This window comes from Cucumis melo, chromosome 10 (assembly GCF_025177605.1).
Source record: "Cucumis melo cultivar AY chromosome 10, USDA_Cmelo_AY_1.0, whole genome shotgun sequence".
Classification (NCBI taxonomy): Eukaryota; Viridiplantae; Streptophyta; class Magnoliopsida; order Cucurbitales; family Cucurbitaceae; genus Cucumis; species Cucumis melo.
Window position 1 is genome coordinate 17,472,553 of NC_066866.1, and position 15,758 is coordinate 17,488,310.

At 39.5% G+C, this 15,758-nt stretch overlaps 1 protein-coding gene across 1 annotated transcript; it reads right to left on the reverse strand.

Annotated features, from left to right (window-relative positions):
* Positions 1-6,855: 6,855 nt before the first annotated feature.
* Positions 6,856-15,212, reverse strand: LOC103495179 (uncharacterized). The gene is made up of 6 exons (XM_051091404.1): positions 10,303-15,212; positions 10,133-10,206; positions 9,839-9,923; positions 8,616-9,220; positions 8,430-8,527; positions 6,856-7,596 (listed from the first exon to the last, which is right to left on the reverse strand). The coding sequence occupies exon 1, from the start codon at positions 15,210-15,212 to the stop codon at positions 13,473-13,475; it is 1,740 nt and encodes a 579-aa protein (XP_050947361.1). The 3' UTR covers positions 6,856-7,596; positions 8,430-8,527; positions 8,616-9,220; positions 9,839-9,923; positions 10,133-10,206; positions 10,303-13,472.
* Positions 15,213-15,758: the final 546 nt, after the last annotated feature.

A 15,758-nucleotide genomic window follows, 5' to 3' on the forward strand; every position in this document is an offset into this window, starting at 1 on the left:
GAGTGTGTCACCTTGGGGTGCGCCAGTTTTATTTGTTAAGAAGAAGGATGGATCGATGCGTCTATGCATTGACAATAGGGAGTTGAATAAAGTAACTGTTAAGAACAGATATCCCTTGCCCATGATCGACGATCTGTTTGACCAGTTACAGGGAGCTACAGTGTTCTCTAAGATTGATCTTCGGTCGGGATATCATCAGCTGAGGATTAAGGATGGTGATGTACCGAAGACAGCATTTCGTTCCAGATACGGACACTATGAGTTTATTGTGATGTCTTTTGGTTTGACGAATGCTCCGAAAGTGTTTATGGACTTGATGAATAGAGTGTTTAGGGAGTTCCTAGACACTTTTGTGATCGTGTTTATTGATGATATCTTGATATATTAAAAGACGAAGGCCGAGCATGAGGAGCATTTATGTATGGTTCTGCAAACACTGCGGGATAATAAATTGTATGCAAAGTTCTCGAAATGCGAGTTTTGGCTAAAGCAGGTGTTCTTTCTAGGCCATGTGGTTTCTAAGGCTGGAGTTTCTGTGGATCCAGCTAAGATAGAGGCAGTCACCAGTTGGACCCGACCTTCCACAGTCAGTGAGGTTCGTAGTTTTCTGGGCTTGGCTGGTTATTATCGACGGTTTGTGGAGAACTTTTCCCGTATAGCTACTCCTCTTACTCAGTTAACCAGGAAAGGAGCTCCTTTTGTTTAGAGCAAGGCATGTGAGGACAGTTTCCAGAACCTTAAACAGAAGCTAGTTACTGCACTAGTTCTTACTGTACCTGATGGTTCTGGCAGTTTTGTGATTTATAGTGATGCTTCCAAGAAGGGTTCGGGTTGTGTATTGATGCAGCAAGGTAAGGTAGTCACTTATGCTTCTCGTCAGTTGAAGAGTCATGAGCAGAATTACCCTACACGTGATTTAGATTGGCAGCAGTGGTTTTTGCATTGAAAATATGGAGGCATTACTCGTATGGTGAAAAGATACAGATCTTCATGGACCATAAGAGCTTGAAATATTTCTTTACTCAGAAGGAATTGAATATGAGACAGCGAAGATGGCTTGAGTTAGTGAAGGATTACGATTGTGAGATACTGTATCATCCAGGCAAGGCAAATGTGGTAGCTGATGCTCTTAGTAGGAAGGTATCACATTTAGCAGCACTTATTACCCGACAGACCCCATTGCATCGAGATCTTGAGAGGGCTGAGATTGCAGTGTCAGTGGGGGCAGTCACTATGCAGTTAGCCCAGTTGACGGTACAGCCGACTTTGTGGCAAAGGATCATTGATGCTCAGAGTGACGATCCTTATTTGGCTGAGAAGCGTGGCCTAGTAGAGGCAGGGCAAGCTGTTGAGTTCTCCATATCCTCTGGTGGTGGACTTTTGTTTGAGAGGCGCCTCTGTGTGCCGTCAGATAGTGCGGTTAAGACGGAATTATTATCTGAGGCTCACAGTTCCCCATTTTCCATGCACCCGGGTAGTACGAAGATGTATCAGGACCTGAAGCGGGTTTATTGGTGGCGTAATATGAAGAGGGAGGTGGCAGAATTTGTTAGTAAATGCTTGGTGTGTCAGCAGGTTAAGGCACCAAGGCAGAAACCAACGGGTTTATTACAACCCTTGAGCGTACCGGAATGGAAGTGGGAAAACGTGTCCATGGATTTCATTACAGGACTGCCAAGAACTCTGAGGGGTTTTACCGTGATTTGGGTTATGGTTGACAGGCTTACCAAATCAGCGCACTTTGTTTCGGGTAAATCCACCTACACCGCTAGTAAGTGGGCACAGCTGTACATGTCTGAGATCGTAAGATTACATGGAGTGCCAGTGTCGATTGTTTATGATAGAGATGCCCGTTTCACTTCCAAATTTTGGAAGGGTTTGCAGACTGCTATGGGCACAAGGTTAGACTTTAGTACAGCCTTCCATCCACAGACTGACGGTTAAACTGAGTGTCTGAACCAAGTTTTAGAAGATATGTTGCGAGCGTGTGCATTGGAATTTCCAGGTAGTTGGGACTCCCACTTGCATTTGATGGAATTTGCTTATAATAACAGTTTTCAGGCTATTATTGGCATGGCACCATTTGAGGCCTTGTACGGCAAATGTTGTAGATCCCCTATTTGCTGGGCTGAGTTAGTTCAGTCTACTAACAAAGCGATACAGAAAATTAGATCACGTATGCTTACCGCACAGAGTAGGCAGAAGAGTTGTGTGGATGTGAGACGGAGGGATCTTGAGTTTGATGTGGGGGACAAGGTGTTCTTGAAGGTAGCACCTATGAAAGGTGTCGTACGATTTGAAAGGAGAGGAAAACTGAGTCCCCGTTTTGTTGGGTCGTTTGAGATTCTGGAGCGGATTGGCCCTGTAGCGTATCGCTTGGCGTTGCCACCATCACTCTCGGCAGTTCATGATGTGTTTCATGTTTCTATGTTGAGGAAGTACGTGCCAGATCCATCCCATGTAGTGGATTACGAGCCACTAAATATTGATGAAAACTTGAGCTATACTGAACAACCCGTTGAGGTGCTCGCTAGAGAGGTGAAAATGTTGAGGAATAGAGAAATTCCTTTGGTTAAAGTCTTATGGCGGAATCACCGGGTCGAAGAGGCTACCTGGGAGCGAGAAAATGACATGAGGTCCCGTTATCCTGATCTGTTCGAGGAATAAAACTTTCGAGGACGAAAGTTCCCTAAGGAGGGAAGAATGTAACGCCCCGAATTTTCGAGGTAAATTTTATCATTTTGTGTGATTTTTCGGAAATTTAAAATGTTGGTGTAAATTCTCGATTTTCTTCGAAGATGGTAGAAAAAGAAATTTAGGGATACGAATTTCTTTAAATTTAATGTTTTGTAAATTGATATAATAATAATATAATATTAATTATATTATTATTATTATTTATTATTATTATTATTTAATATAATTATTATTACTATTATTTAATATTAATATTAATATTATTATTCTTATTCTTATTATTATTATTATTATTATTATTTATTATTATTATTATCATTATTTAATATTAATATTATTATTATTAATTAATAATAATATTATTATTAATATTTAATATATATATATATATATATATATATATATATATATATATATATATATAATAAGAATTTTTTTTAAATAACCCTAGCCGCCCTCGCGTCCGCCGCCCCCCCCCACATCTTCCTCTTCGCCTTCTTCATCCTCGTCTTCACGCCGCAGCCGCCCGTCTTTTTTTTTTCCCCTCCGTTCGCGTCTCCACTTCTGTCTCCGTCTTCGTTGTCGGCAACTTCGCAGCTCCACCGCTCATTCGTCGCAGCCCATTCATCTCCGATCTCCCTCTCAGTCTCACGCACCCAGATGCCGTCGTGCGTCCTTCGTCCGACCGTGTCTGTCGATGCCCAGTCGCCCTCCGCCGCATTGAAGCAGAGCCGGTCGTCGAACTCCACCAAGCCGCGAAGCGTCCCTGTCGTCGAACGCCCGAAGATCGTCGCTCGTGGTTGCCCCGGTTTCAAGCTGACCCGACCCGAGAACCCGCTTTCAGTCCGACCCGCGATTCAAGCCGCAGGTCCAAGTTGAGCCGAGCCGCAAGCCGAGTTGAGACGAGCCGCAAGCCGAGTTGAGCCGAGCCGCAAGTCGAGTTGAGCCGAGCCGCGAGCCGAGCCGCAAGCCGAGTTGAGTCGAGCCGCAAGCCGAGTTGAGCCGAGCCGCGAGTCGAGTCAAGTCGAGTTGAGCTGAGCCGCGAGCCGAGTTGAGCCATGAGCCATGAGTGAGCCGAGTTGAGCCGAGCCGAGCCAAGTCACCTAAGCTTTCCTTCCTCCACTTCTGGTCACGTTGAGTCTTTGGTAAGGATTATTTTGATGAATTTCCTAATGTTGCTACAACCGATTCGTGTTTGAATATTGGAATAAGACTTGGTCCTACCTTTCGTCCCTTGAAGATATTAAGGAGTTGATGTTCAAGTTCTCGGGTTTCGCGGCAGGCTTATTTGGAGATAGCTTTCCTTTTCTCGGGTAAGTCAACGGATGTTGCTTAGGACCATTTAAAGAAAAAATGACTTCTGCTAGTATCGTCGTTTAAAACCCTTGTGTTTTCGTTTAGGTGGATCCGTTGAGCGTGGACTCGATCGAGGGACACAACTAAGTTTCAGGTAAGGGATTTTCTACTACTGGACCTCGGATCGAAGCTGAAAACGTAGTAATCCACAGGGGATTACACGTTAGTAACTGTACTGAATAAATGGATGTATGTTTGACTTTTAAGTATCGCTGTCATGCTCTTGTCTACGGTAGCTAGTGTGCCATCGGGTGTAAGGAGTTGTTTACGGATAGACACAGATGTCCAGAGGTTGTGTATATTGTAGTTAGGTTAATGGGCTACGTTATGGACTGGAATTGGATGTCGATGGACTTTAAAGTTTTAAGGTTAGGTATGTGGTAGTCTATTGTCTGGATATTGATCATGGAGTTTTGTCATGGAAGGATTGTGAGTCCGATTCTGATTTGACTAGTTGACTGGATCTAAGGAATATCACAATGGTGTGTGAATTAGAAACGCTTATAACAACTGAGGATGTAGTTGTTTAGATCTATACTATCTGACTGGCGAAGCCTATGGCAAATTTGTAATATGACTGTTTTCGGAGTATGATTGTTTTAGACAGTTTAGTATGGACTGAAGGGTAACGGTTAGCTTCATCTATGGGGTAGTGTACCTTACGGATAGGTGTATCCTTCGGGATCACTAGACTGATACGTGCATCCTTCGGGATCACTAGACTGATATGTGCATCCTTCGGGATCACTAAACTGATATGTGCATCCCTCGGGATCACTAGACTGATAGGTGTATCCTTCGGGATCACTAGACTGATAGGTGTATGCTTCGGGATCACTAGACTGATAGGTGTATGCTTCAGGATCACTAGACTGATACGTGCATCCTTCGGGATCACGGGATTGATGTGTGCGTTCTACGAAACCACTAGACTGTTTACGTAGGGTACCCCTGAATAGGAAGTTAACTGTTGTTCCCTAATTGGCCCAGTAGTGGGTCTCTTACTGGGTATATCTTATACTCACCCTTTTTCCTCTTTAACTTTTCAGGTAAGGGTACAGCGAGGGGCAGACCGACGAGGGGCAAGAAGGATGCGTGAAGGCCATATGGACGCGTCTAGTTTTCTTTATGCTTCCGCTGATGTATTTTTATTACTCTCTATTTTTCCTTGTTGGATCGAGTCATGTTTAGAATATTTGGTTTTATGATTTTGCATTCGATGATTTGGGTACTGAATTTGAAACTCTCGTGACTGTGATTTAAAATAGGGCCCGAAACTGCTTTTTTTGTAATATTTCTAAACGTTTTTAATGAATCGTAACCGGTCCTTTATGAGTTTGTGTGTTTTGTGGTCGAATCTTAGTACTGAGTAGTGACCTCAGCTTAGTCCGAAAAGTTGGATTGTTACAATTACACATCCTAAATTTATCATGTATTAGAGCTTTAATTGATTTTTTTTTTCATATTTAGTACTTCTAATTCAATTTCTTAACTCTATTGATTTTTCATGACAATAATGTAAATATGAAAATTTTTAATATTCAATAACAATAATTTTGATTACGCTTGCATTAAATGAATGATCTAATTATGAATATTACAAACCATTCATAAAATATAATAAGTTGAATGATAGTTTACGAAAGTTTCAGTTAAGCAACATTAAAAGGGTTTAATGGATTTCAATATAAGCATAACCAAAAGAATCAAGCAAAAGTCAAGTAGAGTTACCTTTAATCATAATTCGAAAAATGTTATTAAACTAAAAAAATAAATCATGATATATGTGATATATATTTAAAATTTCTATCGTGTTACCAATATATTAATATTTGATTTATATATACTTGAGAGCACAACAGATAGTCCATCTATTTTCACTTAGGAAAAATATAACAAAATAAACAAAATCTCATAAGATGAAGAAATATTAGTTTTAAACAAGGAAGAGAAAATAGATAATTAAAAAAGATGATCTAATAATAATAATAATTAAAAAATCAATAAGAAAAGAAAATTGAAGTACGAAAAATATGTATTTTAAAAAATGTTATTGTAATTAAATTAGAGGCGTATTTGGAAAATGACTCAGAGAAAAAATTTCAAAATTTTATTTTATTAATTTTTCAAGGTTGTGGCGGTTGCCAGGGTTGGTGGTCGGAAGTTCGCCGACGAAGTTGTCAGAAATGACACCCAATAGTTAGCCAACAATGGTCATCAAGAGTGGTGTTCGGAGTTGGCCAATGAATATTCTAGATTGAATTAGAAAAAAAAAGTAATCTATGGACTTGAATATTGTTTACTATTCAAACCCATGGGAAAGAGTGTAAGAAGCTTTGGTGAAGTGGTCGTTGATCAATGGTGAAGACAATCAACGATTGCCAATGTTTAATTAAGAGAATTTGTTAGTCGTCGATCATCATGATAATCGGTTGCCAAATGTCATGGCTATTGGTCATTGACCATCATGACAAGAGGGACAACATCGATAATTAACGATAAAGATTGATCGTCGTCGATCAAGATGTTCACCTGACGATAGAAACGTCCAAAGTTGTAGGTCACCAAGGATTAAAATGATTGGTCACCGACAATCGATAATCGACAGTCAATACAATCCAAAGGCGATAATCAAGATGATCTGGAGTCGACAGTTTAGATGATCGATCGTCGTGACCGTTGATTGGTCATGATCGATCTTCGTGACCGTCAATTGGTCATGATCGATCATGATGGTTGATCGTCAAGTTGGCTAACGTTTGTTGTCAACGATTTTCAATGATTAATGGTAGGAGATTGAAGTGAATTTTCTAAAACACATATGACATTCAATTAAAAAAAAAAGAACATATTCCAAACCTATGGGTTTAATTTCTTAATCTCAGGAATTTTATTCCCATGGTCCAAACATGGGTTTAGACCCCCTTAATTCCAAACCCGGGCCAAAATATCCCCTAAAATGCACATGGCCTAATCTTTCACCGAACAACATGCCTAATTCTATAATATCTAGCTGTCAGTAAACTCAAAATACTCTCACTTGTTCTTCATCTAGCTTTCAATCTCCATCTCACACTTGAATCTCATCTTGTTTCGCTGATCTTCATCTTCTTGTCCAACATTTTCGCGGAGACCATCGACAAAGGCCCACAAACAGCATGTGTGTGCACTTTCTATCCACTTGGCCCACAGTTGCAATAGACTTTGGTGCTTCATGGTGATGCCTAAATCTCCAACACCAACATAGTGGGGTCCTTCAAGGTGAAGAGGCCAAGTTCTTAATGAGGAAAAGATGGAAGAAAGAAGATGATTAAAAGTGAATAGAGCAGAATGGAGACGTGATCTAAATGTAAAAAGACTTTGATTTTCAAAAGTTGGTCGAGATTCCATTTGTGCCTCCCAGAACAGACCGTCTGTACGAAAATCCCTACCTAATGGTGAAAAGAAATTTGTTATCTCAAATTTGCCTAACTAGCGTAGCTGGTGCTGCTAAGCAACCTCAGGTAAAGGCATTTTCCAATAGTTTCACTCATTGAAATCTTCCTGCAAGAGAGAAACTAGCGATAAATTTTCTGAATGAAAGTGTTCGGAAAGCGAATTTTAATAGAGACTTGGTATGTATCGAGATTAAGTAGAATTATTTTGATACCCACCATTTCGGTTTTAGCAACTTATAAACACAACTTTAATTGTTTTCTAGGTGCTTCACATTTGTTTTTCAAAATCTTTGAAGCCTACGAAAAATGAATAGCACAACTTTCAGAAGTAGGTAGTTTTTTCATATAATAAAATTTGGATTTGTTTCAGAATTTTGGATAAGAACTCGAACAATTCCATAAGAAACATAAAATCTATTTCTACATAACACACTCAAGAAACATAAATCTGTGGTAAAGAAATTCTGGAGAAAAAACAAACACAATTTTCATAAGGGAAGACTCAAGACAAAATCGAAGGCCCAACCATTTGACTTTTCAATCAAAATTAATATGTTTCTTCTCAATTCTTAATAATGAAATTCATCCTTATGAAGTAAAAGGAGTTTAATTCTTCACCAAATTTAGAAAACAAAAACAAGTTTTTGAAACCTACATTTTTTTTAGTTTCCAAAATTTAACTCCGTTTTTTAAAACATTGATAGAAAGGAGATAACAAAAAAATTGGATAGGAGTGTTAATAGGCCTAATTTTTAAAAACTAAAAACTAAAAAGCAAATAATTGTCAAGCAAAAGCCGAAATGATTATCGAAACAAAACTTCCATATTTGCGCTCAAGGAAGTTTTATCCTTTTACCAAAGAAGCAACCATGCAACTATATTTTCGTAAAGGTATTTTGTCACAATTAAAGATACATCCAAACATATGCTTATTCATACCTGTTCGAAAGATGACGCTGGTGGAAAAAAATCATTGACAAGTGTAAGCAAGGACTTGTATGATTTCGGGTTGTTGCTATGGGTGTTCATCACCTCTCCTTGCAAAGATGGTACAAATTTTGAGGATGAAAATGGAAGTAACAGAGTTGGTTTTAAATCATAGACTGAAACCAGCTCAATATATACCTTAGGATTGATAATAAATATTTTTCCTTTGGGGATCCCCATCTTCAAGTAACTTAGCTCGTCAGTGTCTTGGTTACCGAAGCCAGTGTAGAATGGGTTATGATCAGAAGGGAAAAGTCTTCTAATCTCCTGCAGAAAAATGGGAGTTTAAGAACTAGTATACAAAAAACTGTTTGAACGTAAATTCAAAGTTGCAACATTTTTCATCCTTTTCATTTAACTCTAGACAGGCAATCTTAAATTCATGAGGGGTTCTTCTAATAACTGTTCATCATCAAAAAAGAAACAAAGTAAGTGCAACAGAAATATTGACAGAAAGCCGAATGATAATTATTATTAAACTAACAAAAAAATGTCAAGGTAGAAACATCAAGAATGATAATGATTATTAGGTGTGGGGGTATCCCTGTGTGGCTACGTCTACGTTCCAATGTCAAACCAAGAATGTAAATGTTATTCTATGTTCGAAACAACATGTAGGAAATAGTCCATCTGGAGACATGACCGCTTGCAGTAATGAGAAATATTTTATCTTCACGATACAACGAAGGAAATAGTCCATCTGGAGAAATGACGACCGGGCCATCAGGTAAATCTTCTCCATCCTGAAATGGTAGATCAATTCATTTGTTCAATGAAGATAGGAAAACTAGAGAACCATGAGAAAAGCAATTTGAATTATAAATCTTTGGTGTTCTCTTTCGAAGCTATTTGATGATTTTCGGTGCAAGATATTTCTCAAAGTTGGGATGTTTTTATTTATCTTGATTAGTGTCTTTTTTGGCTTTGTTAATGTTTCTTTTCAGTTGTTTTCTTCTATGGTTATCATTTGTTTTCTTTTATCGTTTCTCTATCTCATTTTGCTATTTATATCTTTGTATTTTAGTCTATTTGGGGCATTAGCTCTCTTCATTTTCTTAATGAAAAGTCTCGTGTCCTAAAATATACATATAAATCTTCGTTTAGACCAACTAAGCATTCGCCCATGCCACATTTTACTCTAAGAAGCTAAAGACTCATCAGAAAGATTCTTAGTGGTGTTTCAACAAATACAGATACAATACCTGTTTTAGGTTGAGCAAGAAACTTTGACTTAACTATGCCTGAACGGTTGCACAAGCACTCGAAAATAGTAGTTGATATCCATTATTATGTAGTAAAACATATATTACAGTGAATAACTAACACTTGGGTAGTTTGAATTATTAAGTGTGAATATACACCTTAATAGCCGAGAAAAGTTTAGCGACCCCAGATTGTGTCCAATCCATTCCAATCAATGGCATGAATTGGCCTAAGACATCAGACCTGAGCAAGCATGCAAAAGCACGAGTTATATTCATTATCCAATTAGTCGCAACATAATTGAAGACGAGAATTTTAGTCAGTTGATATAAACATTTGAAGTTATAAATGAGAATAAACAATCCTGAAAAAAAGTTACAAATTATGATAACTTCATTTACACCAAGCAAGTTACAGAGGGATTGCTCATTAGCCATAAAATTTGGCCTTACTAGGTCATCGTCCCATCGACATCTGAAATTACAATCTGTGCATTCCACTTCCACAAGTAAATATGAGCATCAACCTGAGAACGCATCCCGGCTTATAGCAAGTATAGGGAGATTCACAATCAAAGATATATGCGTAGACTAAAAAGAATATGTACTAGACAATGAAAAACCTTTTGCACTCCAAGAACCTTCGTAGGAAAGATGAATTTGATCATATTTTGATCTTCTTTTAATCTCAAAGATGCTATCTGCTCAGTAGTAGGAATATATGTCCTCGAAATTCGTTTGCGAGGAGTATCAATATCATGTTGGGACGTTAGGGTTGGACTATGGAACTCAGATTGTGTCAAGAAACACCTCCACGTTAGATGTGTCATCGCCATTGAGCTGAATTTTCTTCACCCTCTGGAATGGAGTAGACCACTGTTTCCACTATTTCCAGATGGAGTGGAGATATTCTCAGCTTCCTCGTTTTCAGACCTAGTTGAGTCATCTTGTTCCACGGGAATCAAATCATTAGGATTCAAAGGTAAATTCATTTCAAATGTTGCCATTCCCAGCAATACTGGAGCCACTTTATCCCATTGCCAGTACCACCCTCAAAATCGAATTACAAGATTTTCATTTTTTATAATTGATGTGGCAGAACTTCCAAATTCCTGAGCAGATGAGCTTCAAATGCTTCTGCAGCAACACGAAATCCCATACCCGTATAAAGTTTACTTCCACAAAGTGAAATTTCAAACTCCGTTTGTTATTGGCATAAAAACGGATTATACAAATACCCTATATGAATGAATCAGCTGATGAATTACTAAGCCAGAAAAAGAAGCTTACTCGTGGTTTGTAGACAATCTATCTGTTAGGTTACTAACAAGTAAGAACTATTTTACCCAACTCTAATGACAAAAACAGAGGTAGCACTCTGTACTTATATTTATAATGCCAAAAGGATATATTCATAGACTTAACAAGAAGAAAAAGAACAATATCAAAGCAACAAAGCAATTAAAAACATACCACCCTTGCACCCTATAGCTAGGGTATGCCTACGGCTACAACAGCCGCCCTACTTAAGAATTACCCAAAAATAATCTACCCGTCCCATTCCCAATAAGATGCTATATATAGGCCTTTCAACATTCTCTCCCGTGGGTCCCACAGTGCACGATCACTCATTTTTCATTTCCTCATCATTGTTGTTATGTTTGTTTACCATTCTACCCCTTCTTTTATATGTATGTAATATGGGAGGCCTCACAATACCCCTCGGTTCCACATTTACCTTGTCCTCAAGGTGAAACGAAAGGAACTGCTGGTTCATTTGATAAACGGATTCCCAGGTAGCTTTCACTTTCCTATAGTCCTTGCCATTTGATCAACCATTCATTTGCTCCTAGTTCCTTGCTCCAACAAATGCCTAGGACCGTTTTCGGCCATAATTGTAACTCAAAGTCTTCAGTTAACATAGGGTGTCGGCGTTGAACTACCTGCTGGTTACCCAATTTTGGTTTCAATTGAGATATATGAAAGACATTGTGGATGGCCGCTTCAGGTGGAAGTTCCAATCTATAAGCTACTGCCCCTATTTCCTCAATTATCTTGTACGGTCCATAGAACCTTGGTGCCAACTTTTCAGATCTTTTTCTAGCCAGTGAGCATTGTCGATAGGGCCTCAGTTTAAGGTACACTTCTCCCACCCTCAACTTGAGTTCTCTTCTTTTAAGGTCGGCCGTTTTCTTCATCCGATTTTGAGCTACATATAAGTTTTCCTTTAAAGCATTAATGGCTATGTCGCGTGCTTTCAACATCGATTCTACCTCATTGTTAAGAGTTTTGCGGTCTCCATAAGATAGCAGGGGAGGTGGTGTGCGGCCATAGACAGCTTCAAACGGAGTGGTTTTGGTAGATGCATGGAATGTAGTGTTATACCACAACTCTGCCCATGGAACAAACTGGTCCCATTTGTGCGGCTGTTCATTACAAAAACATCTCAAATAAGTTTCCAGGCATTGGTTTACTCTTTCGGTTTGTCCATCAGTCTGTGGATGAAATGCTTCTTTTCAAAATGGTTCCCATGGTTGCAAAATGTTCTTTCTAGAAATTGCTAAGGAAGATCTTATCCCTATCTGAAATGATGGATTTAGGAATGTCATGCCTCCTTACCACCTTATCAATGAAAGTTGCTGCCACTTTTTTCGCAGCAAAAGGATGTTTGAGAGTGATGAAGTAGGCATATTTAGTTAAACGATTGACCACCACCATGATTACATTAACTCCCCCTGCCTTAGGCAGCCCCACGATGAAATCCATGGTCCAATCTTCTAGTATTTTGTCTGGAATGAGGTTGTAGAACCCCGGCTGGCTTAGTGGCTTCATACTTATTTCTCTGGCATATCTCGCATTGCTTTACGTGTTTTTTAACATCACTCTTCATACCCTTCCAATGGAATTCCCCACTCATTCTCTTGTATGTTCGTAAGAACCTTGAGTGACCTCCCAAAACAGAATCATGGAAGGTGTGTAACAATCAAGGAATGAGGGATGAAGTTCGTGGCAACACCAATCTTTCTTTGTACAACAGTCTGCCATTCTTCCACTCGAATTTACCCCCTTCCTCCGGTTCCTTCTTTAGCTTCTCGATAATTTACTAGAGTTCTTCATCTTTTTCCACTTCTTTACTCACTGTGTCTATGTCCACAATTCTAGTTGTTGTAATCGCATTGAGCTCTGCTGTTGTTTCTACTCGTGAGAGAGCGTCTGCAACATTATTTAACAAACCCGGTTGATATAAAATTTCAAAATCGTACCCGAGAAGCTTGGTCAACCATTTCTGAAATTGTGGTTGTACTTCTCTTTGCTCTAACAGAAATTTCAGAGCTTTCTGATCAGAGATGATTGTAAATTTTCTTCCCAATAAGTAGTGAGCCCATTTCTGTACCGATAGCACGACAGCCATCAATTCCCTTTCGTATATAGATTTAGCTTGAGCTCTCTGTGATAATTTCTGACTGAAAAAAGCTATGGGATGCCCATCTTGGGATAACACAGCTCCCAATCCACTTCCTGATGCATCCGTTTCTATTGTGAAAGGCAGATTCCAATCAGGCAAAGCTAACACGGTATAGTGGTCATTGCTATCTTCAGTTTTTCAAATGCTATGTCAGCGTCATCGTCCCATTTAAAAGCATTCTTCTGTAAAAGTTTAGTGAGGGGCGCAGCAATTTTGCCATAACCTTGAACAAATCTTTTGTAATATCCGGTCAACCCCAAGAAACCTCTTAATCCCGACACATTTGATGGATGCGGCCAACTGACCATGCTTCTAATCTTTTCTTCATCAACTTTGACCCCCTCCTTTGATATCTGGTGTCCCAAGTACTGAATCTGAGAGTGCAAAAACACATTTCTTCTTATTTGCGTAGAGTTGGTTATCCCTTAGAACCGCAAAGACCATCCCTAGGTGTTTCTCATGCTCACATATATCACTGTTGTAGACTAAAATGTCGTCAAAAAATACTAATACAAAACGTCTCAGAGAAGGTTTAAAAACCTGGTTCATCAAGGATTGGAAGGTTGTTGGGGCGTTAGTCAGCCCAAACGACATTATAAGAAACTCATAGTGGCCTTCATGAGTGCGAAAAGCCGTTTTTTCAATGTCCTCCTCCTTCATTCTGATTTGATGATACCCCGATTTGAGGTCCAGCTTCGAGAACACGGAAGCTCCATGTAGTTCATCTAATAATTCTTCAATCACTGGAATGGGAAATTTGTCGGAGATTGTGGCTTGATTCAACTTTCGGTAGTCCACACAAAATCGCCATCCTCCATCTTTCTTTTTCACCAATAAAACAGGGCTTGAATAGGGACTGCGACTAGGCCGAATGACCCCAGTTTGGAGCATTTCAGCTACTAGTTTTTCGATCTCTTCTTTCTGTACATGTCCATACTTATATGGTCTCGCGTTAATTGGTCGTTGTTCGGGCAATGTCAAGATACGATAATCGATTTCTCTTTTGGGAGGTAGGCCCTTGGGTGTCTCAAAGATATCGGCATATTGATGTAATAAAAATCTGATCATAGGTATGTCTGCTTCGTCACCTCTCATTTCCTGGTTTTTCTCATAACCGTCATCTGCTGTCATTTCAAAGTTTGTCCATTCCAACAAAAATCCCCGGTCGTCATCTTCCCACGTTTTCTCTATAGTTTTCAACGAACACTCAGCCTTAATGAGGGAAGGATCTCCCTTAAGAACAATCTGTCTGCCCTCATTCCAAAAAGTCATCGTCAGGGAAGGCCAATGAATCCTCATGGTTCCTGTTATATCCAACCATTGCATTCCTAGCATCGCATCTACCGTCCCCAGCTCAACTGCCAAAAAATCCGCTATGATAGTGATCTCCTTTAGCTTCAATTCTACCCTTCGGCAGGTTCCTTTTCCTTTACATCGAGTTCCGTCCCCAATAGTAACCCTAAAATGGGTATCTTGTTCCAGCCTCATTTTCAATTCTTCCGCTAAGGACTGGTGGATGAAGTTGTAGGTCGCCTCACTATCAATCAACACAACAATTTTCTTATCTCCCACCCAGCCTTTGAGTTTCATGGTACCCTTTGAGGTCAGACCTGTCATGGTCTTTAGTTCGATTTCAGTGCCCTCTGTGATTTCCAAGTTCTTTAGCTCCACAGTTCTCTTTTCTTTTTCGTCCTTGCTATGCTCTTCCTCAGCCTCTTCTTCTTCATTTAAAATAAAGAACATCAATTCTCTTTTTTCCTTGGTTTTGCAACGATGGCCTGGAGAGTAGTTGTCATTACACCGAAAACAAAGTCCTCGATCCAACCTGGTTCTAAATTCTGCATCAGACAACCTCTTGACAGGCGGTTCTCCCTTTTTGTAATTGCCCTTAATGGGTATAGTAATTTGTTTCATCTGGAAATCCGTCTTGAGTTGTACTACTCTCTCATTTTCCACTATCTTTCTGCTTGTTGACGATCCTCGCTCTTTCAGTTCTGCCAATACCAGTTCCATTCTAGCCAATTTCAAGGCTAAGTTTCTGTCATTGACCATTTGTGCTTCTTTCATGCACTCCTCTAAAGTTTAGGGGTGCCTGCTGATAACTTCCGCTTGTAATGAAGGTTCCAACCCAGTCACAAAGGCGCCTACCAATACACTCTCTGCCGTGTATGGCAATGGGACTGAATAGGTCACAAACTTCTTCATATAATCGTTGTATGAACCTTCTTGTTGGATCCTAATTAGTCTCGCCCCTAGGCTTTTTTGTCTCGAGTCCCGAAAAAATTCAAAACATTCGGCCCTTAAGATCCTCCCATGATTCGACTTTCTTTCTATTGTGACTCCAACGATACCAGTCTACTTCATCCTGACCAAAACTTACTACCACCACTTTCACTTTCTCCGCTTCAGGTAGGTTGTTAATCTTAAAAAAATGCTCCGCTCTATACACCCATGATTCTGGATTTTCTCCTAGAAACATCGGCATCTCAAGCTTCTTGTATTTGCTTCTGTCTATTGAGGCCACATTTGTCTCTGTCATCAGCTCCGTCTCTTCCATCTTCCCCTTCAGTTTCATCACTGATCCATTGGAGGTCCCAGATTCCTCTCTTTTTT